This window comes from Haliaeetus albicilla, chromosome 28, assembly GCF_947461875.1.
Source record: "Haliaeetus albicilla chromosome 28, bHalAlb1.1, whole genome shotgun sequence".
NCBI classification, from domain to species: Eukaryota; Metazoa; Chordata; class Aves; order Accipitriformes; family Accipitridae; genus Haliaeetus; species Haliaeetus albicilla.
The window spans coordinates 17,308,424-17,335,923 of NC_091510.1; the positions used below are offsets into that span (position 1 = coordinate 17,308,424).

The window sequence follows — 27,500 nt, forward strand, 5'->3', positions numbered from 1 at the left end:
TTTTCACCTTGAAATATAAACTTTTATTCCACAGTGTTTCATTAGCTTTATGGCCACTTTCTTAGAAATGAAATGTCAATCAAATAAATAGTTCACATTTTCAAAACACTTACCAGGATGCATCTTAATGATTGTGCTAAACTTGGTGATTTTGCTATAATCATACTTCTCTTCTTTAGTCTACGTAATAAATTACCCTGTACCATACAGCTTCCATTCTTCTCTTTTCTTCAAACACAACTGTTGTACTCATGTTAGATTTTAACAAGTTCACATGCTCAAAGATATTCTCCTAAAAAAGAAAAAAAATCTATCAGGTCACACACCAACATGGAAATTGTAAAAATGATAACAAAATTGTTGTCATCCTTACAGACTACCATCTTGCTAAGTCAACAACCTCTCTCAAAATTGTTAAGGATGAAGGGTCAAATGTAGCTCTTGCCCAAGCTAGCACAATTCTGTTGACTTCAAAAGGAATGCATCTGCCTTGTGAGATTTCTTTTGTATAAAAGCTCTCTTGGAAGGTTAATGGAAATTAGACTTTCCATCTATTCTAGATTTTCAAAAGGGACAATTTATCCTTTAGCATTTGGCAAAAATGAATTTTCCAAAGTATTAATGAATTTCTGTCTCATCCATGCTTTGAAGTTTCGATACCACTCTATAAGCTTTTTTCTCCTCTGAATCTTTTCTTGTAAGCTCATTTTTTTTTCTTTCTCTAGAACAGCAGGAAGCTCTTTCCAGTTCTTAATAAAGATAAATGGAGCCCCCATGGTTTTTAATAATTGTAATGGAGCACTGTGGTACACTGATGAATTTCCGCAATCACCCGATGTCATTACATCTTCTATAACAGGCAGAGATCCATATGAACAAGCTTCATAAATTCTATAGCATTCTGTATTTATTCCCACTGGGCACAATGTCAAATCACTCTGCAGCAAGGCATCTTGATAATTTTTGAAACTTTCATCTGTTTCTTGAGGCTGCCACCTAGGAAAGTAAAGGGATTGAAAATTAACATTTTTCCCACAGGCGCTGCAACCTAAAAATAGATCTATGCTTTAATTCCAATTATTTATAAAACCAAAAATGCTGTCAACGTAAGAATTTTATATTATACACACAATCAAGAGGCTTTTACTTTTAGTCTTAACTATTCAAGTGTCTTCTAAAAATTTATTGAAAATGTCACTGTTAAAAATAGACTGTAACACTTTTTAGGTATGGTCCTTTTAGGAAATTATTAATACTTAGAAGTGTAAGAAGCAAACTGAAACACCATTTTAAATCTTCTGCGTGACTTGGATGATGCATATGTCAATTTACTTCACAGCACAGTTCAGAAATAGACATACAGAGAGACACTCAATGGACTTCTAAATGAATTTTTTTGGGCCTCAAATACATTAAAACAGTAGAGGTTTGCTCTTCAAAAGTTAGCATGTAAAGCAATCCGTTAACCTGAATCCATCTGCCTGTAGTGCCTCAGAATGTCTGTGAGATAGGAGCTTATATCACAGATACAATCCATCTCCTAAGATTCTTCATCAGGCTAGCTGAGGTCTTCCTAAGCACTGCTGTGCCTGCTATCAAACATTTTACAGGTGTTGCTTGGCAAAATTAAGAAATACAATCAGAACCCTATTCCTGAAAGTCAAAAGATCTGTTCTACCTACTTGAAATAAAAAAGAGCCACGTCATATAGATTAAATCCACTCTCCTATACAGAACACAACAAAACACAGCTTTTTCTTCTACTAAGATATTAATACACACAAGGTGCAAGACTAGTTATTCTCCCACCATAATCAAATGTATATAAGAAAAAAAAAGATGGTCTTTATATGTAGTATACATAGGAGATTTCTGTATGTATTTAAAAATATGCTTTATGTAAAATAGAGCAACACGAAGGCTGTTAACTTATGAAGACCTCTACAAAGAGTCTCAGCAATGTTCTCTGTTTTAATTATGACTGGTCACCTTTATTTGTACTATTTTTTAACACTCAAGAAAGGATTGGTAATAATGAACCAGGCAAAAAAGTCTGAATATTTTCATGAAGTAAATCGAAGTCTTACTGTTCTCTGGCTGCAATCCAGCAAAGTTTGTCAAGCCCATCCTGCTTCAGAACTTCCATTAGGGTTTCCCTAGAAGAGTTCTTATAAACTGTTCCTAAGAAATTACATAGATACGATCTTGGATCATGTAGCATTGACCAGCTGGGTTCTACAACAGGAAAATTTCTGTAGCTGTAAAAACAGTGTATATGTTAGACAACTATGTATTTTATGTCAAAGAAAAAACATTTTGCACCATTTCATCTTTACTGCAGCAGATTCTAAGACTAAAACCACCTGTGTTGCCAATCCACATCTATAAACACAGACCCACAAGCAAACCAGCGCAAGTCCTGTCCTAAAAGTTAGTCTTTATTCCCTTTGCCCCCATCACTCTCTTCAGAGACTTTCCATAAAATTTATGTCTTCTTTTGACATCAGAGTTATTATGTATGCATGTTGTCCAGCTATCTCAAAGAGGTAAAAGAATCCTCGCTCATGAGATGGCGGGGCTCATAGAGAGGGCTTTAAACTAGGTTTGAAGGGGGTAAGGGATAAAACTGGGTGCACCAGAGATGAGCCTGGGGGCAGCATGCCGATGTTAGGGGTGGATTCGATAACTGTTGAGGATTTCTTGGCTGGGCGAAGGCATGTGAGCAATCCAGCCGTTAGGTGGGAACGAAGCATAAGTTTACAAAGTGCTGGAGCAGACAAGGATGCTGTGTCCTTGTATGCTGGGAAAAAGGAAGATAAGAAGAGCCTGACAAACAACACCTGGATGCTGAAGAATGAGATAAGTAACTGCTGGACACCTCGTGAAGAAGCTTGCACAGCCAACAGAGGATAAGATAGTGTCGTGTGAACCGGGGTATTGTACCAATTAGTGTATTGTATAAGGCGCGTGCACAAGCACAAGAGATATAACTGTGTCAAATGTGGTAGTAAATGAACTTCACTTGATCACATTGGGCTGTGTGTGATGTCCCCTGTGGATCCTCCGCAACAGATAACCCAGCTCAAATGCATCTGTGCCAATGCACGAAGCACGGGCAATAAACAGGAGGAGCGGGAAGCCATCGTGCAGCAGGATATATCTATGACTTAGTTGCCATCATGGAAACATGGTGGGACGACTCCCATGACTGGAGTGCTGCAATGGATGGCTACAAGCTCTTCAGAAAGGATAGGCAAGGTAGAAGAGGTGGTGGGGTGGCTCTCTATGTCAGGGAATGTTTTGACTGTACAGAGCTACACGATTCTGATGACTAGCTGGAGTGCTTATGGGTGAGGATGAGAGGGAAAGCCAATAAGACAGATATTGTGCTGGGAGTCTGTTATAGACCACCCGACCAGGCTGAAGAGACAGATGAATCATTCTACAAGCGGCTGGCAGTAGTCTCAGAATCGTGTGCCCTTGTCCTCGTGGGGGACTTTAACTTTCCAGACATCTGCTGGAAATACAAAACAGCAGTGAGTAAACAATCTAGGAGGTTCCTGGAGTGTGTGCAAGATAACTTCCTGACACAGCTGGTGGGTGAGCCAACCAGGGGAGGAGCCTTGCTAGATCTGTTGCTTACGAACAGGGAAGGACTGGTGGGAGGTGTGATGGTCAGAGGCCGTCTTGGGCTTAGCGACCATGAAATGATAGAATTTTCAATTCTTGGTGAGGCAAGGAAGGTGGTCAGCAAAACCACCACTATGGACTTCCAGAGGGCAAACTTTGGCCTCTTCAAGACACTGGTTGAGAGAGTCCCTTGGGAGACAGTCCTGAAGGGCAAAGGGGTCCAGGAGGGATGGACATTCTTTAAGAAGGAAATCTTAATGGCTCAGGACCAGGCTATTCCCATGTGCCACAAGTCAAACCGCCGAGGAAAACGACCGGCCTGGCTGAACGGGGAGCTTTTGCTAGGAGTCAAGAAAAAAAAGATAGTTTATCATCTCTGGAGGAAAGGGCGGGCAACTTGGGAGGAGTACAGGGATCTTGTTAGATCATACAAAGAGAAAATTAGAACGGCAAAAGCTCAGCTAGAACTAAGTCTGGCCACTATTGTAAGGGACAACAAAAAATGTTTTTACAAATATGTTAACAGTAAAAAGAATCCCAAGGACAATATCTTTCCTTTAATGGATACAGAAGGGAACGTAGCAACCAGAGATGAGGAAAAGGCCGAGGTACTTAATGCCTCCTTTGCCTCAGTCTTTAATAGTGAGTCCAGTTATCCCCAGGGTACTCTACCCCTCGAGCTGGAAGGTAAAGATGAACAGAACATACCCCCCTTAATCCAGGAGGAAACAGTTAGGGACCTACTATGCCATCCGGACACTCACAAATCTATGGGACCCGATGGGATCCATCCAAGAGTACTGAGGGAACTGGCGGAGGTCCTTGCCAAGCCACTCTCTATCCTCTATCAGCGTTCCTGGTCAACAGGGGAGGTCCCAGAGGACTGGAGGCTTGCCAATGTGACTCCCATTTATAAGAAGGGTCGGAGGGGGGAATCCAGGGAACTACAGGCCTGTCAGCCTGACCTCAGTACGGGGGAGGATTATGGAACGGTTTGTCTTGAGAGCACTCACATGGCAAGTCCAGGATAAGAAGGGGATCAGGCCCAGTCAGCATGGGTTTACGAAAGGCAGGTCCTTCTTGACCAACCTGATCTCCTTCTATGACCAGGTGACCTGACTAGTGGATGAGGGAAAGGCTGTGGATGTTATCTTCCTTGACTTCAGCAAGGCCTTTGACACTGTCTCTCATAGCATACTCCTTGAGAAACTGGCATCTCGTGGCCTGGATGAGTGCACTCTTCACTAGGTGAAAAACTGGCTGGATGGCCGAGCCCAGACGGTTGTGGTGAATGGGGCGAAATCCAGTTGGCAGTGGGTCACAAGTGGTGTTCCCCAGGGCTTGGTGTTTGGCCCCGTTCTGTTTAATATCTTTATTGAGGATTTGGATGAGGGGATTGAGTGCACCCTCAGCAAGTTTGCAGACGACACCAAGTTGGGAGGCAGGGTCGATCTGCTGGAGGGTAGGGAGGCTCTACAAAGAGATCTGGACAGCCTGCATCGATGGGCTGAGGCCAATCATATGAAGTTCAACAAGGCCAAGTGCTGGGTCCTGCACTTCGGTCACAGCAACCCCATGCAGTGCTACAGGCTTGGGGAAGAGCGGCTGGAAAGCTGCACAGCAGAGAAAGACCTGGGGGTGCTGGTTGACAGCCGGCTGAATATGAGCCAGCAGTGTGCCCAGGTGGCCAAGAAGGCCAACGGCATCCTGGCCTGTACCAGAAATAGTGCGGCCAGCAGGAGCAGGGAGGTGATTGTTGCCCTGTACTTGGCACTGGTGAGGCCGCACCTCGAGTCCTGTGCTCAGTTTTGGGCCCCTCACCACAAGACAGACATGAGTTGCTGGAGCGTGTCCAGAGAAGGGCAACCAAGTTGGTGAAGGGCCTGGAGCACAAGTCTTATGAGGAGCAGCTGAGGGAACTGGGGCTGTTTAGTCTGGAACAGAGGAGCCTGAGGGGAGACCTTATTGCTCTCTACAACTGCCTGAAGGGGGGTTGTACTGAGGTGGGTGCTGGTCTCTTCTGTCAAGTAACTAGTGATAGGACAAGAGGAAATATCCTCAAGTTGCGCCAGGGGAGGTTTAGATTGGATATTAGGAAAAATGTCTTCACTGAAAGGGTTACCAAGCACTGGAACAGGCTGCCCAGGGAAGTGGTTGAGTCACCATCCCTGGAGATATTAAAAAAGCGAGTGGACAGGGTACTTCAGGACATGGTTTAGTGGGCATGGTTAATGGTTGGACTCGATGATCTTGAAGGTCTTTTCCAACCTAAATGATTCTATGATTCTATGTTACAAAATGTCCTTGAGAAACATGCTTTTTCAAAAGGAGCTGTTCTTGATGCAACCGCTAGTTTTGACTGACATGGCCAGGTGAATGGGAACTATGGAATTTAAGTTCAGCTACCTTAATCTCTGGGCATGCTTATCAACTGAGAATACCACTGGTAACCTCTCAAAGGAAAACCACACTTTGATCTGAGTGGACTTCATTAACCTAATCTTTTGGCTACTAAATAGCTTGTCGCACAAGCTATTTAACTTGTCTTTTTGGACTCAACAAAACCAATGCAAGGTCCTGGGATCCAATGTAAACTCTATGCCGTCCTTTTAGACATGTTTTCACCACATCGGGCATTTTTCTTTTTTTGACTGATTCCTCAAATCTTACATCACTAATTTTGGTCAGCATGACAGCCAGTGAAACACTGCTTCAGCTGAAGGGCTAGCATTAACTTTTTCATTACATAAAGTCAGTATTTTTTTCTGGAACAGATGAATGTTAAAAAAGTTTCTGCTCCTTTGCATTCTCAAACTAAGACACATATTCCTTCTAATGTTATTATTTCTGATGGATCACTGTTCTACTTCCCTGTTGTTCCTTTTTTTGTAAGAAAAGCTATACCCCTATCCCAATTCTTTACTGGTTTCAAAGGTAGTCTCTATTTCACAGTGATTTCTTCATTGCCATTAATGGTTCTGAAGATATATTCAATTTCTTCACCTTCCCAAATTTTGATGGAACAGTCCTTTCCTCATTATTCTCCTGCATGATGAATGTTAATTCACTTACTTTCAGAAAACCATTTTTTCTTCATGCCAAATATTTTTGCAGGATTCTACATCTTTGTTCTCCCTCTTCATCTGAAAAATCTGGTGCATTTGCATACCTTTAACCACAATTTTTAAAACCACTGGCATGCAAGGGCTGCAAAGCCCCATTCTGATAACTGATCTATCTTTCCCCACCCAGCTTTGTACCCCAGTTTATTGTTGTAACTGTTGTTGCTTTCTGTTATTTGTCGCCTTAGTCTTTGCATCTCAAAACTCAACTTCTTTTTGCTTAGGAACCTCCAATGCCATCGATTCTCTGACATCATCAAGAATCCAAATTTAGTGCATTTCAGTGACACTGTGAGCAAGTTCAAGCTATGTATAAAAACTCCATACAGTTTGCCAACTGGCTCAATACAGGCTATTGAATTAAAATTCAACACAAGATATGAAAATACTCCTGTATTCTTTTCATCTTATATTACCATGATAAGTAGCTAAAACACTATTGACTCTGTTAACAAGGAGTAAAAATGCATCTAACTGAACCAAACCTTTATCTACTCCACATAAACAGTTTCAGCAGTAAGTATAACAAAAATGTTTTTGTGAGTAAGCAGTTAAGCCAGCTTACATTACTGTGATACTGGAGTATATTAATTCCAAATGGGAGGCACACAATTTCCTTTTGAGAGCCGTAACAGTGGTTAAAAAAGTACCACCAGTACCATCCCTTTCCTTTCCTAAACAAGCAGTAGTTGGAACTTAATTATATAATTATCTTTTAAATCCCCGTGTTATTCATACATATTACATCAGCATTTATGATAAATCTCAAGAGCAAATCTACTGAAGAAAAAATAAACAAAACAGAAAACCCCACCAGACACAGGTAAAGCTACCTTAATCCTAGCATTCTTTTCCTGTTATAATTTTTATTCCTAAATGCAATTTCCAAAAATTCCAACGCTTGATTTAGAAAATCATTAATAGGATCATGTTCTACAATTTACTTACTATAATCGTTTTGGGTATCAGCAGTAACATTCAGACATATTTTCTATACCTCATGCATAACAATTAAGTTTCAATTGTAATTTATGTCTATAGCACTTACGTAGCAACTCCTAAAGGCCACTGGAAAATATCTTCTTCATTTACCAATGCATAGTCATATGTAACAAAGAGTAGATTTACAAATCCTCCATTTCTTTTCAGGTATGGTTGAATCCATTCATTGTTGCACTGCTCATTTCCAAGCAGCACAACTGCTATGTGCTGTATTTTGTGAGTCTGAATTAATGTTTGTGCGTAATGCAACCATTGAGTGGCATAAGTGATCTTCGCTTTTTCTCTTCCATTCAGAACTAGCACAACATTTTCAGCCTCAACTGAGAAGTAGCCAGGAACTACAGATGGACCAGTGATGAAACTGTGAAAACCAAAATACAAACAGTAAGCACCCTTAAGACAAATCATTGACCTTAATCCTCTAAACATCCCTCCCACACAGTCTGTACTCCAGAGATTTTTCTTTTTTAATTCATTAAAGTAAACGCAATATACTGCAAAGTAACTGTGCAACTATAACCATTTCTGTCGTTAGTATCTACAGCTTAACACAGGAAACAAGCTGCCTTCATCTTTACTCAAGAAAAAGGAGATTTAGGCTTAAATGAAAATAAAGTATTTTGTCAGTAAATCAGAACTATTATCATATTCAAACATGAAAATGTGGGTAAATCAATCAACTTTGAAAAAAGGAAATACTTTGATGTTCACTAAAGGCAAAACTTTTTGTTATTTCCAGTAATAACCAATGAATACTGTATTAGAACAAGAGAGAGGCCCTCCCAAAAACCTGTAAGAGTATACTAAGACAGGTATCATTATGAGGGACAGTTAGCTGGTCTGGCGTACTACTTTCCTCTGTAATTTTGGTTCAGTTAAGGTTAGACCAAAAAAACACTGTGCCATCTGATACTGAGTAGAATCTATAACACAAGAGGTACCTGTCTAAATGTAAACTTATGTTGCTTGTGTGACCCAGATCAAACTTAAGGCTCCGATATAAGCTAGTAAGCACAAAGATTTCAGGTAGAAAATTGCATTTCTAGATCTTGCACAATGTATTTAACAGAGGAATTTCAATCATGTAGAAAAATCATTAAATCACTGATCATCTACAAGTATCTGAGAACAGCCACTTATGAACCGCAATGAAGCAAACCAGTTTGCCAGCTCCTGCTCTTCAGTTAACTGCTGTGTTAACAGCCTATTGACTGAACTCAAAGGATTAGCCATTACACAGCTTGGGAAAAAGTGGAGGGGAAAAAAAACTAGCAATGTTTTTTTTCTTCCCCAAGAGTCAATGAAGTATTACGTTTTCTTGGTCTACTGCATTACTACAGTTTTTCAGCTACAACCAAAACTTAATTTAGAATGACCATGAGTTTTAACTCATGAAGTGCTGAGATTGACAGCTAGTTTCAGTTCAAGTGTGCTTAGTGAGGAAAAGAAAATTCACAGCAAAAGCTGTAAAAAACTACTCCAGTGAGGTTATCTGAAGCATGCTGTCCTTAGGCAAGCATATTCTAAACCTGAGTTAAGCTGACATACTGCTGCCATGGGAGTGGCATATTTTGGAGCCAAAATTCATGAGACTCATGACTGGAATCAAGATTTCTAATAGATTAAATATAAGTCAGGTCAAGGCTTAAATCCAAAGTTAGTTTAACAAACAATGAGAAAATATTCACTGGGAATCATAAGAAAACACCTTGAGCATCAGAATGCCTAAAATAGTGAATAGGATACGTAGTTGATCCAGTGATCACCTTGTAAAAAAAGACCTGGGGGAAAAGGGTTTTATCCATGGACAGAGTGTCCTGAGGCTACCAACTTTACAGTAATAACAGGATGTACAAGTGGGGAAGCAATGACCTGTGTGGAGGAAAATAATAAGTTTAACAGCATAAAATTACAGTGGGGAAAAAAGAAACGCTATGGAAATCCCATACTTAAATAATAAAAACATAAGGCTAAGGTTGTACTATTAACTCCAGTCAGAACACAATCGGGACTGGGAAACATAAGGGAGATTACAGAAGCTGCAAAATAAAGGCAGTAGTACTAAGAGATTTTCACTACTGATATAGAGAACGAACTGCTAATTGCTTAATGATTGTCTCTCTGTAACTTTACATACCAAAGACTAGTGCTCGTCAAGGATTAAGCCTGTCAGAGACTGGTACTTGGGAGTGATGAGCAAGAAGGAACCATGAACAATCACAAAACTTAATTAAATGTTTGATAAATTTACGATCTTGTCGAGAAGGCTCAAGTAGAGGCCTTGCTTGAATAGATAGGGCCAGAAAAGATAAGAACTCCTGCCTTTGTTCTTGTCCTTGTAGATAATTTAGCTTAAACTAACCATATGGTTTTTACACCACTACTGAGAACTTAGATAATAAGAACACTAACGAGCAGTGATGTATTAAAACATGTAAAAGACCATACTGCGCAGAATCACCTGAGAAGGGTCAAATAGCGGACAAGTGAGGAAGACTATGGAAGACCACCGGAGGACTCCTGAAGACCACCAGAGACCTTCAATGCGCCTGCGTAAAGGACATTTGCATATGCTAATAGTTTCCCGGAAAACTAATGAATATGTATAACATTTCTCGGAAATCTAGTGAATATGTATATAGAACATGAATTTAACCTGCACAATTAGACCTGACGGTGTGCACGATAGGTGGAGCGATCCCCCGTGCATCCAGCGCTGCCAATAAAGAATACCTACTTAATAGTTAATCAAACTATTGAGTCAATTTCTTTGAATCAATCTGGCGACCCAGATGGGACCTGCTCTGCTCGGCTGCAGGACCCGCTGAGAACAGGACTCCCTAGGGTACCCCCGGGATTTCCCGGAGGGACTCCTCGCCTCAATCGGATCACTGTGGGAGCAGACAAGGACACCATCTAAAGGAGTAAAGGTATTCTTTAATCTTTTATTTTTGGGACCGGTCATTTGTAAAGCTATCCATAAGTCATAAGACAAAAGTAAACTTATGCAGGATGGTGTATACCAGGTAGCTAGCACCCTTGGTATACATTTGGTGTGGTATATGTTTGGGTGCTTTTGTTTCGGTACACTCTGTATGCTTTTATACACTTTGTGTGCTTTAGGTTTGGTACCCACTCATGTGCTTTTGTTTATGTTTTGAATTTGATTTTGACGTTTTCGGTTACTGAATGAGGTAAACGGCTACTGGGACTGAATTACGGATATCGTTTGCGGATTTTGGTCTAAACAACATAAGACAATTAAAACTGTGGATTGAATGTTTGAGTAAATGAGACGCAGCTCAGCTGCGGAGCGTGTGGAGTTCTGATCCGCAGTCTTGTAACTCTGCAAGGGGTACGGCCGGAGACGAACGAAGTGTGACGCACTGGTGATGTGGAACTTGAATTTATATGTTAGCATTGTAATTGTAAGTTTGAGTTTGATTATCTTAATCATTTTGTGGTGTTGGTGTAAGAAAGTCCCTGTATGGTGCATCGTATAAATGTGGGTAATTGAGTGGTGTCTTTTACATCCAGGAAATGAGTGTATGCCCTCATATGTCTTGGAATGCATGTGGTGCAAACAGAGGTTGCAAATAGATTGTGGAGGGGATATTGAATGCTCTGAGTGTCGGGTTTGGACTCCCTGGGACAAGAGGGAACGGGCTACATATACAGTTGAGATTGTTTGTGGTTGGAAAGGTAAAAATATAAACGAGTAATATGGGAGGTAAACAAAGTGGTGGAATATTGAAAAAGAGCCCCTTAGGCCGTATTTTGGATCACTGGAAGGAGACAGGGGGACCGCCAGGTGGAAGTGTGGATAAGAAAACTTTAATAAAGTATTGCAATCAGTGGTGGCCTTTATATAAGTTAGATGATGACGAAAAATGGCCCTTTAATGGGACGTTGAATTATAGCACTTTGTTACAATTGATGTTGTTTTTGAGACGAGAAGGAAAATGGGATGAGGTGATGTACGCAGATATGTTTTTCACTTTAAGAAATCATTCAGAGTGGCAGAAAGAATGTGGCATTAATTTGGCCCCACAAGACCCTCTTGTGTTAGCAATGGAAAAGGAGCAGAAAAGGACTACAGGGAAGATGAAGAGATGTTGTTCGGCATGTAGTATAGGACAAAGATGTGTAAAATTAAAGGAAACTGAGGAAAGAATAGAAGATTTTGTTTTTTCACCACCCGTACTACCTCCAACACCCGTAGAAGGTAATTTTACTGATGATACAGGTGCGAAAGAGCCTGACGAAGGTACGAGCACGAAAGATTTAGGTTTTACTCCTATTACAGCTCGCACCCGGAGTAAGGTCGGTCCAATAATCCAGGCTCCCTTAACACAGGCAATAGGAGCTACTGGTCCTACGAGGATTAAAGTGCCATTTACGATGAATGATTTAGATTCATGGAGGGAAATGGTAAAAGGATATCGGGATGATCCTGAGGGAGTTGCTAAAAGATTTGAGTTAATTGTTAAAAATCAAGATCCAGATTGGAAGGACATCGATTTGATGTTAGATGCCTTAACCGAAACTGAAAAGCAATTAATAATAAAGAATGCTCGGACTCAGGTCCAAATTCAAATAACTGCTGGGGTTTTACCCGGTACGGTAGATAATCACGTACCGAGAACAGACCCCAAGTGGGACCCTAATGATGACCATGATTACCGATTGTTGAAAAAATATCAAGAATGGATAAAAATTGGTATTGAAAATGCGATACCGAAAGCAGTTAACTGGTCAAGTCTGTATGCAGTGAAACAAGGTCAGACTGAAACTCCCACAGAGTTTCTTGATCGGTTAAGAGTAGCTATGCGGAAATTTACTACCTTAGATCCCTTATCTGAAGTGGGAAAACAACAGTTAGTCTTTTTGTTTTTAGGACAATCTTCAGAAGACATAAGGTGAAAGCTTCAGAAACTGAAAGAGCCTGAGATAAGGGACTTAGAAAAATTGATAGAGGAAGCTTGGAGAACGTATCGGAACAGAGAAGGGGATGAGAGACGAAAAATGGGAAAAGCTATTGCTGCAGCCACCGTAGCTGCACTGGGAAAGCAGGACAACTCCCTTCGTGGGAGAGTTCGGGGAACTGGAAGGAGGGGAGGCTCACACCAGCCCCTAAGATCGGACCAATGTGCTTATTGTAAAGAAACAGGCCATTGGAAAGGACAATGTCCTAAGCTAAGTGGAGCACAAGCTGTCGTAGCCAATGTTACCTCTGGTCAATGAGGGGGACCGGGGGAATCCACCCTAGCGGATCCACTGGTTAAAGTTAAGCTAGGGAAAACAGAACAAGAGGTGGATTTTCTTGTAGATACGGGAGCGTCCTATTCAGTGTTAAATCAAAGGTTGATACCGGAGGATGAAGAGTTTGTGACTGTAGTGGGAGCTACTGGCCAGCAGAAAAAGGCTTATTTCCTAAAACCACTTAAATATAAATTGGGTAAACAAATAGGAATACATAAATTTCTGTATTTGCCCGGATCTCCAAAATCCTTGTTAGGCCGTGATTTGCTAGAACAATTGGAAGCAGAAATTGTTTTTGAAAAAGGAAAAATGGAATTAAAAATCAAGGAAGACCAGCTAATTAACATTTTAAGCTTGGCATTAATACAAGCTGAACCAAAATTTGAAGTACCTCCAGAAATTGTTGATCAAGTATATCCTGGAGTCTGCGCCTCTGAGGTTCCAGGAAAAGCTAAAAATGCAGCCCCTATAGTAATTAAGCTGAGACCAGGAGAAGAACCTGTCAAAGTTAAGCAATATCCCCTGAAATTAGATGATAGGAAGGGGATCAAGGAAATAATTGACAAGTTTCTACAATATGGAATATTGATTGAGTGTGAATCAGAATATAATACACCTATACTACCAATTAAAAACGCAGACGGGAAAAGCTATAGATTAGTCCAAGATCTGAGAGCCATAAATAAGATTACTGAGGATATACATCCAGTAGTCGCGAATCCATATACTCTGTTAACAAAACTAAAAGATAACCAAGTTTGGTTTACTGTGCTGGATTTGAAGGATGCCTTCTTCTGCCTGACCTTAGCCACAGAGAGTCAGAATTTGTTTGCTTTTGAATGGGAAAATCCTGAGTCCGGGAGAAGAACTCAGCTAACATGGACAGTATTACCTCAAGGCTTTAAGAATAGCCCCACTATCTTTGGAAATCAATTGGCGAAAGAGCTTGAAACTTGGGTACCCCCAGACAATGAAGGAATCTTGTTACAATATGTGGATGATCTCTTAATAGCTACTGAAACCAGGGAAAGCTGTATTCGATGGACTGTGAATCTTCTTAATTTTTTGGGTTTAAGTGGATATCGAGTCTCTCAACAGAAAGCCCAGCTGGTTCGACAGCGTGTGACCTACCTGGGACTTGAAATCTCGGGAGGACAACGGGAGCTCGGGACTGAGCGGAAAGAAGCCATTTGCCGAACACCGGAGCCCCAAACGGTAAAAGAGCTGCGGACCTTTCTGGGAAAGACAGGTTGGTGTTGCCTTTGGATATATAATTATGGATTACTGGTAAAGCCATTATATGAATTGATAAAGGGAGACCAGTCAAAAGTAATTTGGACTGGAGAAACACGAAATGCATTTAAGCAGCTCAAACGAGAACTAATGAGAGCTCCTGCTCTAGGACTGCCGGATGTTTCAAAACCGTTTTGGCTGTTTTCTCATGAGAGACAAGGAATAGCTTTGGGAGTACTAGCACAAAGACTTGGTCCCTATAAACGAGCAGTAGCTTATTTCTCCAAACAACTGGATGAGGTGAGCAAAGGATGGCCTGGTTGCCTTCGAGCTGTTGCAGCAGTTGTTATCAATATTCAAGAAGCCCGAAAGTTTACCATGGGACAGAAAATAACAGTGCTAGTCTCCCATACAGTTTCAGCAGTTTTGGAACAGAAAGGAAGCCATTGGCTTTCGCCCCAGAGATTCTTAAAGTACCAAGCAGTGTTAGTAGAACAAGATGATGTGGAAATTGTAGTTACTAACATTGTCAATCCAGCCTCTTTTCTTAGTGGAACTTTGGATGAACCAGTGACACATGACTGCATAGAAACAGTAGAAGCTATATATTCCAGTTGACCAGACCTCAAAGAAGAACCTCTGGAGGATGCTGAAAACTCCTGGTATACCGACGGGAGTAGTTTTATAAAACAGGGACAACGTAAAGCAGGATACGCAATCACAACCACCCAACAGGTAATCGAATCTAAGTCATTGCCTTCTGGAACTTCAGCGCAAAAGGCGGAAATAATTGCCCTTACCAGAGCATTGGAATTGGCAAAAGGGAAAAAGATAAACATTTGGACAGATTCTAAATATGCATTTGGAGTAGTTCACGCTCACGGTGCAATTTGGAAGGAACGAGGATTGCTAACTGCTCAAGGAAAGCAAATAAAACATGCAGAAGAAATCTTGAAACTATTAGAAGCCGTGAAGCAACCAGAAAAGGTAGCTATCATGCATTGTTGAGGACACCAAAAAGGAAACACAGATTCAGAAATTGGAAATCGACTAGCAGATTATGAGGCTAGGCGGGTGGCAGAAGAAGTGGAAGCAGAAACAGTATCCTTAATACCAGACGGTAAAATCCAAACTGTAAGTACAAATCAGAAACCAAATTATTCAAAGGAAGACCTAAAATTAATTGAAGATCTGGATGGTAAAGTAGAGTCAGATGGATGGGTTCATTTAGCAGATAATCGTATAGTAATACCATCCAATTTAATATGGACAACAGTTTTAACTGAACATAATAAGACACATTGGGGAGCAGATGCCCTGTACAAAAACTTAAATCAGAAATTAATAGGACGCAATCTATATACAATGGTGAAACAAATATCTCAACAGTGTGAAATTTGTTTACGTAATAACCCTAATGTGGCAAATAAAGTAAAGTTGGGGATAATTGGCAAAGGAAATTATCCAGGACAACAGTGGCAAATTGATTTTTCGGAGCTCCCAAGAAAAGGGGGGTACCGATACCTGTTAGTCATGACTGACACATTTTCAGGCTGGCCAGAGGCTTACCCCTGCCGAACAAACAAAGCAAGAGAAGTAACTAGGATATTGTTGAATGAAATCATTCCTCGTTTCGGAATTCCAGCAACAATATCTTCCGATCGAGGTTCTCATTTTTGTGCCAAAGTAGTACAGCAGGTGAGCAAAACTTTGAAGATAGACTGGCAGTTACATACCCCATATAGACCTCAGGCAAGTGGGCAAGTTGAGAAGATGAATCATTTAATTAAGCAACAAATAGCAAAAATTGGTCAAGAGAGTAATCTAACTTGGCCCCAATCTCTTCCCCTGGCATTGCTTAGAATGAGAGTGAAACCAAAAACAAAGGAAAATTTAAGTCCCTTTGAAATATTGTATGGGAGACCATATCAATTTCAATTTACAGGAGAAGATTTAACGCAACTGGGTGCAGGGTATTTGTGTGACTACATGGTATCCCTCCAGAAGCAGTTGGAAAATATAAATAAACAAGTTTTAGGAACCAGGGCTAGAGGGTTAGATCAACCAATCCATCCCTTTAAACCGAGTGATTATGTATATGTAAAGGTTTTTTCAGGACAACCTCTGGAGGAGAAATGGGACGGACCCTATCAAGTGTTGCTGACGACCTTCACTGCTATTAAGATCAAGGAACAGCCAGCCTGGATCCACTATTCAACAGTAAAGAGAGCACCTGAGAGGCCATGGACGGTCATCCCTACAGGACCCACAGGTCTGCAGTTCTCCAGATCATGATGGTAACAGAGTTATTACTCGGTTCAAATGAAGCTAGATGGAACTTGAACTCACATTTCTCCCTGACGCAAAATGTTTCCCAAATCCTGAACAGAACTGACTGTTGGATATGTACTCACATGCCAGAACATGGTGGAAAAGGGATCTCACTAATTGGTATTCCGATACCAAGTAATCACTCCTGGACCACTCTTTGGGAAAGTACCACATGGTATACTGACAATGACGGAGTCCAGAAGTTAGAAATAATTAGTCCTGAGGCCCAGGAGCCTTATTGTACGTGTGTACAGAGATGTAATCCACCTAAAGGACTTGGAAAAAGTGACTGTGTTAATGGGACATATGTAGGGAATCATACAGTCTGTAACAAAACTATAGATATTGGAACTTCAACTTCTGTTAATACTACAGCATGGCGAGTGCCAGAAGGAAAAGGATGGTACTGGCTATGCAATGACACTGCCTGGAAAGTTTTACCAAAGAATTGGATGGGAACATGTACTTTGGGAGCAGTGGTTCCAAATATGACTATACACAGTTCTCCACCAAAAGGATGGGTGCAAACACACTTTCGAAAGATTAGACGAGATGTTGAGAATCCTTTAGTAAAGAGGCCTACTGCCTTTCATACTTTTGTCCGATGGTTTCTTCCATGGTTGGGAGTGAGTGAGTTAGAAAAAGCCATAGTTAACATTTCGGCAGTAATAGAAAACCTTGAGAATAGAACAATTGATGCAATAAGAGCCCAACAATTAGAAATATCCAGTTTATCTCAAATTGTACAACAAAATAGAATGGCATTAGATCTATTATTGACCTCTCAGGGTGGAGTATGCACAGTTATAAATACGAGTTGTTGCATGTATGTAGATCAAAAGTGGAAGAATCTCCACCGACTTAGAAGAAATTTGGAAACAGACCAAAATACTACATGAAATAACAAACGATGACCTCTCATGGGGATTTAGAGAACTGTGGGACAAACTAACATCCTGGCTGCCAAATTTCCGGTGGCTAAAGCAAATTTTTATTGTGGTTATAATTTTAATGACTTTAGGAATGATGGTCTGCATTATGCTTAAGTGTTTTGTGTGATGTTGTCAGGGCACAGTAGAAAATTACGAAAGTTGGAAACGAAATAAAATCAGACATCAAGTAGAAACCGGAAAATATTTTACACGGTCTCTCGGGAGTAGTGGAATCCTATAGTTGCAAAAGAATTTGCAAAGGTTTAAAGAAAAGGGGGGATTGATATAGAGAACGAACTGCTAATTGCTTAATGATTGTCTCTCTGTAACTTTACATACCAAAGACTAGTGCTCGTCAAGGATTAAGCCTGTCAGAGACTGGTACTTGGGAGTGATGAGCAAGAAGGAACCATGAACAATCACAAAACTTAATTAAATGTTTGATAAATTTACGATCTTGTCGAGAAGGCTCAAGTAGAGGCCTTGCTTGAATAGATAGGGCCAGAAAAGATAAGAACTCCTGCCTTTGTTCTTGTCCTTGTAGATAATTTAGCTTAAACTAACCATATGGTTTTTACACCACTACTGAGAACTTAGATAATAAGAACACTAACGAGCAGTGATGTATTAAAACATGTAAAAGACCATACTGCGCAGAATCACCTGAGAAGGGTCAAATAGCGGACAAGTGAGGAAGACTATGGAAGACCACCGGAGGACTCCTGAAGACCACCAGAGACCTTCAATGCGCCTGCGTAAAGGACATTTGCATATGCTAATAGTTTCCCGGAAAACTAATGAATATGTATAACATTTCTCGGAAATCTAGTGAATATGTATATAGAACATGAATTTAACCTGCACAATTAGACCTGACGGTGTGCACGATAGGTGGAGCGATCCCCCGGTGTGCACGATAGGTGGAGCGATCCCCCGTGCATCCAGCGCTGCCAATAAAGAATACCTACTTAATAGTTAATCAAACTATTGAGTCAATTTCTTTGAATCAAAAGAAGGATGTGAATTGCTTTGGGCCAAGGCAAGTGCTAAGACGATGAGTCACTAAAATCCACAGCTATGTAGTTCCTTCTCCACTTGCGTTTTTAAATAAATGTCCCTGCATTTCATGCAGAAGTTGATACTTACAGTATTCTTTAGGCAACTTCTTTGGTGTATTCTCCATCACAAATATACGAAATGGGCTTACTCATGCAACTGTGTTCAAGTGATATTTTGGCATTTTTGTGTCTTTAGATTTGGTATTGTTTAAAAACATTCATGAGAGCTCTACATTTTAACAATCATTAGACTTACCACAAAAAACTGCACAGCAGCACATATTGTCCAAATATGTCACCTCAGCTAGTTCCCTCTAGCCTCATCTAGTAATCAAATGGAGATAATTTACCTCAGCCTGGCAATAAAGAAGTCAACAAGTCTAGAAAATCTTATAACCAGCGAGCAGCCAAAATCATGTACTAATTCTTCCTCACAAAAAAAATACAAAATAACATTTCCAATTTGAGTGAAAAGTAGAACTTCAGCTATTTCATTTCAGAATCCTAATCATTAAAATAAGTTATATTTGCATATTTTCTGTATTTTGCACAACAGGTTCCTCCTAGCCTGCCAAATTTTAACCTCTGTTACATTGCTACCAAACTTAAACTTTATATTTTTATAAGATCTAGCATGTAAGTTCAAGTTTAAAATAAAGACTCTATTATCCCTGGTTCCTCTAAACATAACGAGAAGATATTTAAATACTAGCATAGAATTCTCTGAGAGATGTATAGCCTAAGGAACCATGTGAGGTTATTATTCATGTGAAACAGGCACACGAGAGAGAAAATAATCATAATCAGTCAAGTGACAGACTCATTAAGTGCCGAAAATTATTTTCATATTATAAACATGAAAAGCAAGGGCTTGAAAAAAATCCTTTTGTCCATACCAAGAAGACAATCTGTCTGGTAGAGTGTCATTGATTCTACAGCTTCTGACATTTTAATTCTGGAAACAAAGAATTCTCTTCCCACCAAGATAACGCTGCAGGCACTGGTCCCCATTCAAAGAAAGTATTGTATCCTTTCTCCAAATTTGTGAATGGAAAGCTCTATTGCTCTGTCAAGGACACTACCAAGATGCAGCAGCATCATTCATAGTTGATTCCCTAATCTTGTAGGATCAGGTTATATTCGCAGACAAGGAATACAGCTATTTTTTTAAAGAGTATGTCATTTAATCTATTTTCTTAGATGTAAGACAGACTCTTTAATAATTGCTATGTTTAAATCAAGTCTACACATCTTTCCAGAAAACATTTTTTAATCACTTATGAATGTGATGTAGGTGTTACTGAAAAGATTCTATGGCCTGTACCATGTGCACAGCCAGATATATTGATAAACAATTCAAAGTGATAAAAAACTTTAGTGAGCACTTAAAAAACCCCTTTCAATTCACAATCACATATTTACTTCAAACATTATCTGCAAATTTCAACTAGAACCCCATCTTATTGTGTGAGGAAAAACACCTTTCTGAAGCAACACATTTTTCGGAAGTTAAATTCACTTAAGCGTGTGTCACTTATGCTCTAAAAGAAAACTTTAACAGATGGGTACTGGTTCAAGTGACTAAATGTTGTAGGAGAGCTACTACTGCAGACTGGCAAACTGGCCAAATAGATGAAAAATCCTTCAGCTTTCACTGTATCTTTACAGAAAGCCTATAAAACTGTATTAAATAGGACCTTGGAGAAAAGTTCTATATCATTCATTAAATAAGTAATATAAAATAATATAAAACATTTGACAGTAGTCTTAAAACATGCGTGATCACAGATCAAAATCCATTTTTAAAGCAAACAATGCTTCAAGTGTAATCTTCCTTTACATATAAAATTTTGCTTAGCAAATCAATTAGTTAACCAGATGCTAGGTCTCACAGATTGTTTTTGTTATAAATAGAAACAAATTATGGTTTTGATACAAGCCTATTTATGAATGAATGAGTGAAGTCCCTTTTCCCCGAGTACAACAGAAACCAATTAGCAGGAGACAGCTTCTTGCCTCAACTCCATGCTTCCTTCAGTCAATTACAAGCCCCAAATCCTAGTTCTTAGACTTTTCTCAGGGTTGTATTTCCCCCGCTCCTGAGGTCTCTTGGCTGCCCTCCCTCTCAGCATTGGTAAGCCTTTCCACATTTCTTTCAAATAAACACATCTTCATAAAACAGCAGATGAAATTGTTCCCTAGTTTTCTATTTTTTAATAGTGACATGTTTGGGCTAGAATTTGCTGGGTTTATCAAGTATGTGTTTTCATAAATAGAAGTAACCATTCTTTCTGTTAATTTTGAATAAGAAGTTGTTTCCGTATTCCATAGTTATTGTCCTAGTTTCAGCTGGGATAGAGTTAACTGTCTTCCTAGTAGCTGGTATAGTGCTACCTTTTGAGTTCAGTACGTGAAGAATGTTGATAACACTGATGTTTTCAGTTGTTGCTAAGTAGTGTTTAGACTAAGTCAAGGATTTTTCAGCTTCTCATGCCCAGCCAGTGGGGAGGTTGGCACAGGACACAGCCAGGGCAGCTGACCCAAGCTGTCCAACAGGGTATTCCATACCGTGTGACGTCCCATCTCCTATAGGAACTGGGGAGTGGGGGCGCGAAATCGCCGCTCGGGGACTAACTGGGTGTCGATCAGCAGGTGGTGCGCAATTGCACTGTGCATCATTTGTACATGCCAATCCTTTTATTATTACTGTTGTCATTTTATTAGTGTTATCATTATTAGTTTCTCCTTTTCTGTTCTATTAAACCTTTCTTATCTCAACCCATGAGTTTTACTTCTTTTCCCGATTTTCTCCCCCATCCCACTGGGTGGGGGGGGGGGGGGAGTGAGTGAGCAGCTGCGTGGTGCTTAGTCGCTGGCTGGGGCTAAACCACGACATTATCAAAACATGCCAAAATTAAAGTGTTTGCAACTGATATTAAAATAACTGCAACTTTGAGATAGACAAAATAATGCACCATGCAATCATGGTCTTTAACTTTCCAATTCATCCTTTGTTAAAAGTTAACACAATTGAAGTTAACATCATGCAGCTAGTACCTGAAACATGTTTTTCCTGCTTTTTGGCTTCCTTCTCTCCACTGCGCAGTCACATCAGCTGGCTCAAGGTGCCCTCCAAAAATATGTTGCCAAAGGTAAAGACCTACATAAATGAAGATACGATGGAGAATTTGAATGCATAGATCTCATCTACTCTACAATCCTAGCAAATAAAAGTAAAGTATTTCTAGGAAATGAAAAAGCATAACAATGTAAGAACTTGGGAAAAAAATGTCAGAGCTTCTTATATAATATGGACATTGCTTCCCAAATTCTGTATGACTTCAAATTAGTTAAGATTAATTTTTCACACATCGGGGCATTTAAAAAGATTCTTTGGTTGTCAAAATATCAGTAGATGAAGATATATACCACACTACCGCTTCTGTTAGCATCTCTTTCCGGTACACATACCACTTAAAACTGAGTAAATATTAATCAGCATTTTAAGGACATGCATAGTTCTCTTAAGCTTTTGTGAAACACATCGAATTTTTGTGATAGAATGCATCATCATGTAATATACCAACATGTTCTACAATGCTATGCGGAAGTTCAACTGAAGCTGGAAATTTTACATTTTCAAAAAGGCTAAAATAAGAACAATGATGTCTTCAGCAGTAGTTAAGAGAGCTTGAGAGGACCTTGGCCCCCAGTTTATGTAGAGAGGAAACGCGGTGTCTTCTACAACAGAAGAATTTCCAATTGCATCAGTGGCAGCAGTACTGCAGTAGAGAAAATGCCTTATTTCTCATTGTGCGATGCTTTGTTTCACAGATGCTTTGTTTCACAAAGTGCAAGTGTGACAAAAATAAATATTCTGGTTTAGCTAAATAAAAGGCCTGCCCTTGTGTTGTATTCTAAGCTAGACTGGACTCAAAAAGTAACTATGTTTCCCTGCCATTTAAGCCATTTTCTTTGACAGATGTGAAAAACAGCCTTGAAAAGAACTAATTCAAAGAAACAGGAGTCTAACCACTCTTATATTGGTATTAACATAAATTTAAGTAACAGCTACCATTTACTTAATGCTCTTCACGTACAGATATCCGTATTTAATCATGTACATAAATTTTAGTCATTAAAAAGCGGAGAAAAGTGCTATATCTGGAAGGTTAAGTGATTAACAGACATTGATTGTATCTGCTTACCAATTGCTGCTTTGCCCCAAATCTGTACCCTAAGACTGGTTTGTTCTACGTGAGATCTTGCATTTTGTATCATCTTAAGATTAGCTTCATATCTCTGCTGAGAAGCAAGCAGCTCGTTTTTCTCGTCCCCTTCCCACGGATTCCACTCTCCATTTCCCAAGGCAGCACGATCTAAGAAACCCAAAAGTGCAATTTACACCAAAAGAACGAACTCACAAGTTTAGAAAACTGACGAGTTTTCTGGAATTCAGAATTTCCACCAGCAGCAGCACCGCCCCCCCCGCGCCGGCCCGCAGCCCCGTGCCTGACCAGGCCCTGGGGAAATGGCCGCCGCCCCCAGCGTGGCCCCGGCCCCGGCCCCGGCCCCGGTCTCCCTCAGGCGCCGCTTCCGCCCCCCCCCCTCGCCGCAGCGGTACCCAGCAGGGCCGCTGGGGGAAGAGGCGCGGCGCCCGGCCTTTCCAGACCGGGGACGGCAGCGGGGGGAGCCGCCGCCGCCGCTCCCCTACGCCGCGCTCGCCAAGGCCTCTCTGGCGCAGGCGGGAGCTGACACAGCGCGCCGGCTCCGCATCGAACCCGCCGCCCCCCCCTCCCCGTCCCCGTCCCCGTCCCCGTCCCCGTCCCCGTCCCCGTCCCCCGCAGCTGCACCGCCGGTCGCGGCCAGGCCGGCCCGCCCGCCGGCGGCAGGGCGGCTCGGAGCGGCCCTGCCGCCGCTCTCACCTCGCGGGCCGCGGCGGTCCCGGTGCGGCGGGCGGGGGGCGGCCGGGCGGCGGGGCCGGAGGAAGACGGTGTAGGCCGCGTACAGGGAGAAGAGGCCGTAAGCGACGATCAGGGCGGAGCACAGCCGCTTGCGAGCGCCCCGCATCCCGCCCGGCGCGGGCGGAGACCCCGGCGGCGGCGGGGCGGGAAGGGCCTCGCTCCGCCCGCGGCCCTGGGCTCCGTCCGGATTTCGGTACGGAGTCCAGGAAACGCCCGCGCTTCGTACGCGGGCGGGCGCCTACAAAGGCCTAGCAAGGACTACTCCTAGTACTCGGTAACAACCCCGGTAGGCTGTAGGCAGACCAAAAGCCCAGTGATGTGTCACAAGAAGGGAGGAGAGATCAGGAGCATCGCTGATGTCTTTGACCTCTGCGCAAACAAGGTAATTACATCTCCTAGAGGAAGCTAAGAAGCAGACGTATCCTGTGGTGTAGAAGAGGGTGAAAAGCCTAACAGCAGCAGCTAATGAGACTTGGAAAAATCCTGAACCCAGATCTGGTAAATCAGGAGGTGTAGATTCTTTCTTAGCTCTGAGGTGGCTTGCTGTATGATCATCTTGTCTCATGGTGTTCCACCTGACTCGTAAAATGGTCATAACGACGCTTCTGAGAGTGTTATGAATCCTGGTTGATATAAAAGAGTTGAAGTTCTCTCTGAATGACAGGTACTCCATAAAGACAGGAAGAGTTGTAGCAAAAAAGGAGAATCTATTTAATAACAAGGATTTTGCGCAGTAAACAATCATTGCAAGTTCTTTAGGTTATAAGGCATCGTAAATGGGGAGATAGTGGGGAAGGATATATCATCAGGCTTAATAACTGTGTTTAGAGGTAGGAAGAAGAACAAAAAAAGAGGACAGAAGTGTCAAGTACATTCAACAAATGCCTATTCTGTTCAAGAGTTCATTACAACAAATGAAAATTAACCTAGAGTTTCAAAACTAAGATTATGAGTGCGGCTGGAAGCCTAAGTCAAAATACATTGTGCTGTACATCAGGTAATTTGAATATGAAGCTATAAAAGTAAGCTCTTTTTTCTCTGTGAAAAGTAATTTTTTCTGTACATATTATGATAAAAACACTTCCTGGTACTTGTTTTTACTACTCATGACTGCCTACAATAAATTATTCTTTGGTTTCCATTACACACTTCCAACAAAACCTGTTGTTAAATTCTGCGGCATTACTTATCTTAGTCTCTGCTTGTTGCAAGTATTTTGATAAAAGAAATTAAAATCTAATTACAAAGGAGTTTGGTTTGATTAAAAAGTAGAAAATTATGAAGCATAGGTATGGGAGTGTTAAGTTTGAAATGTAGCCCTAGGAACTTAGGAACTTAGAAAATGTATAATGTGTAACCATAAGAATTCCAAGTACTGTTTAAAATCATTTAACCACAGAAGCTTTGACAAAGATTGGTAGCCTTGTAGTGTTTGTTTCAGAAACTGAGGAAACCGTTATGGACACCAGTTTGCTGCTTGGAAACACCTGAGAGGTCAAGAAGCGGACGAGTGAGGAAGACTATGAAAGACCACCAGAGGACTCCTGAAGACCACCAGAGACCTTCACTGCACCTGCGTAAAGGACATTTACATATGCTAATGATTTCCCGGAAATCTAATGAATATGTGTAACCTTTCTTGGAAATCTAATGAATATGTATGAATAAGTTTTAATATAAGGTGTATTGTTTTGGTGTTCAGGTGTGCGTCGTTCGTGAGAGGACTCACCCGCGCACCCAGCCGTCAATAAAGAAGTGTCTGCTTATCTACACTAAATTGGTGTTGATAAGTTCTTTATTCCGAGTTTTTCGGCAACATGCTCATTGACTCTTGGGTTGGAATTGATTGACAGAGGTTGCTGGGAAGTTCTAAAAAACTGTATTGACCAACATGTAACATAGGCAGACCTGAGCAAGGTTTTAGAGCACAGCTAGGTACAAAAGAAAGCATCAGTTAGACATCTAACCAGAACATGGAATGAAGGGAGTTGTTGCCAGAACCCCTGCAGCAAGGTTTTGAGGTATAATTACAGCTCTGTTAGTCCTGTTTTCATTAATTACAAAGTTTGCAGGGTATTCTGCTACCACTAGCAGAACATAGTAGGCAGCTGCTGTTGGAATTTTTTTCTTCCACAAAAGCTTGAGTCTCCTGTTAGACTGCACCATACAAGGCTGAATGAAAGGGAGAAGCCTGCAGGAGGCAATTAAAGATCCAAAGCCAGAGGGTGGCCTCGCTACTGGCCACAGATCACAGTGCCCATTCCTGGGCTTTGGCAGAGGTTCTCCTCTGGACAGGTCTCTTGTGATGAGCGAGGTAACAGCCCCTGGTGCTTGTTACTGCTTGATTAATAGAAATCTGCCAGCTCTGGTTTGTACGAGTATACCCTGACATCATACTTCAGGCAGAATCAGCTCAGGTTAACTTCAGTTTTACCTGAAACTAATTACAGTGGCTGAACTGTCGCCTCCATGGGGTGATTGCCTGAGGCAGAGAGGTGATGGTAAGGAACTGCTGATAGTGGTGAAAAACTAAGGGCAGTGACCTCTGTTTTTTGGTACAATCAATAAGAGGGTGTCCACCTGTGGCCTTCTAGCTTCTTAGTTTAAATGAGAACAGCCTCTTCCTGAGAAACTAATGCACTGCAGGAGCATCCAAATAAAGTGTTTTTTTCAGCCTAATGAAATGACTAACCCAACTGCCTTATTTAGTTCTATGTTTCTCTCAGATACAAGACATAGCTAACTGAAGACATTTTTAGATATCAAAGGGTTCTCCTCCCATGTGGCATGTGTTACATTTAGAGTATCTCCAGGCTGTTGTCTGTATAGACTTCTATTCTGTCAAAGCATAAAGCCATTCAAAACATTGTGGCTCCTCCTGTAACACAAATATTAATATTTTGTACCAGCTGTGGAAACTGGTTTGCTGCTAGGTGACTGTAAAAGTGAGATTTGGTAAATAATTATTAGAAATCTTATACTAACACTATGATTGAAACAATAGACAGAAGTATAGCCAAGCAATTAACTAGTGGAGGTAGTTACTCATAAGTTTTGCAGTTCTTTGCTCTTATGACAAGATGTTCCTGTACGCTAGATGAGAACAATGCTGAAACTGACCACATGTGATTGAAACTGCGTTAAGCTTCAAGATCAAAGAACAAGGACAAGAATAAAGACTTCAATGACAGCCAGCAAGAACTTCAAATGGGTCGGTGGTCAGAAAAGCAGCCCTTCGACTCAAATGGATCCTTCATTGCGCATGATCGGATGTAGGCAGTACTGAGATAATCAGCTGCAATTATTTTTATGTATATGTATACTAATCTGATTAATATGCAATTAGTTATTCTATATAACCTGTTAGTGCTAAAGCTGTGGTATGCATGCTAGGTGGAAATATCCCCTGTGCGTCCAGCACTGCAATAAAGAATGCCTGCTTTCTAAAACTCCAAAATGAGTCTTAGAGAGTTTCTTCAACTGGCTTTTCGGTATTAATAGCTGCTCTTTCCAAGTCTGTTTCATGTCTTACACATTTTTTAATATCTTTGTCAGGACTAGGTTAGATCTTTCCAAGAACCCCAATGGGTTTGATGTTACCAATGCTTACCTTCAACTATGTTCCCCCTTGTTCCTATAACTTTCGCATCTCCAGTATTTTGTTAAGTTGGTATATAATGAAGGCAGGCAGTAAAGTCTGTTCCCTGCTCCTTTAAGATTTCTTTGGATGTTCCCACCCAGATAAAAGCTTTATGGCCCATTTGCTATTGCAGTAGGCTTAATACACCCTCTTGAAAACCATTGTTTTCACAATCTTTTACAATCTTAAGTACAAATCTAAGACAGATGAATGTGTTAAATATATTTATAAACCCAACACCATTGCATTGGCCTTATGCATAAATCTTCAAGGTTTTTCAATAGTATAAATGACTGCTTTGTGGATAGATAGGATTATAATCTCTC

At 40.9% G+C, this 27,500-nt stretch overlaps 1 protein-coding gene and 1 long non-coding RNA gene across 4 annotated transcripts; one reads left to right on the plus strand and one right to left on the minus strand.

The window, feature by feature from the left end:
• On the minus strand, positions 1–24,116 carry RXYLT1 (ribitol xylosyltransferase 1). Of its 3 annotated transcripts, none has more exons than XM_069773605.1 (7): positions 23,496–24,116; positions 22,779–22,949; positions 21,628–21,730; positions 7,801–8,115; positions 2,088–2,258; positions 846–996; positions 1–292 (listed from the first exon to the last, which is right to left on the minus strand). In XM_069773605.1, exons 1-7 carry the CDS (start codon positions 23,638–23,640, stop codon positions 176–178), a joined length of 1,173 nt encoding a protein of 390 aa, XP_069629706.1. In that variant the 5' UTR covers positions 23,641–24,116; the 3' UTR covers positions 1–175. The 3 variants fall into 3 exon arrangements, with proteins under 3 accessions (XP_069629706.1, XP_069629707.1, XP_069629705.1); XM_069773606.1 differs by having other exon boundaries at positions 833–996; XM_069773604.1 differs by having other exon boundaries at positions 1–996.
• A 24-nt stretch (positions 24,117–24,140) lies between these two features.
• Positions 24,141–26,991, plus strand: LOC138682524 (uncharacterized). Its single transcript, XR_011322637.1, has 2 exons — positions 24,141–24,556; positions 26,632–26,991. It is a non-coding gene; the product is annotated as an uncharacterized lncRNA (long non-coding RNA).
• The last annotated feature ends 509 nt before the right edge of the window (positions 26,992–27,500 follow it).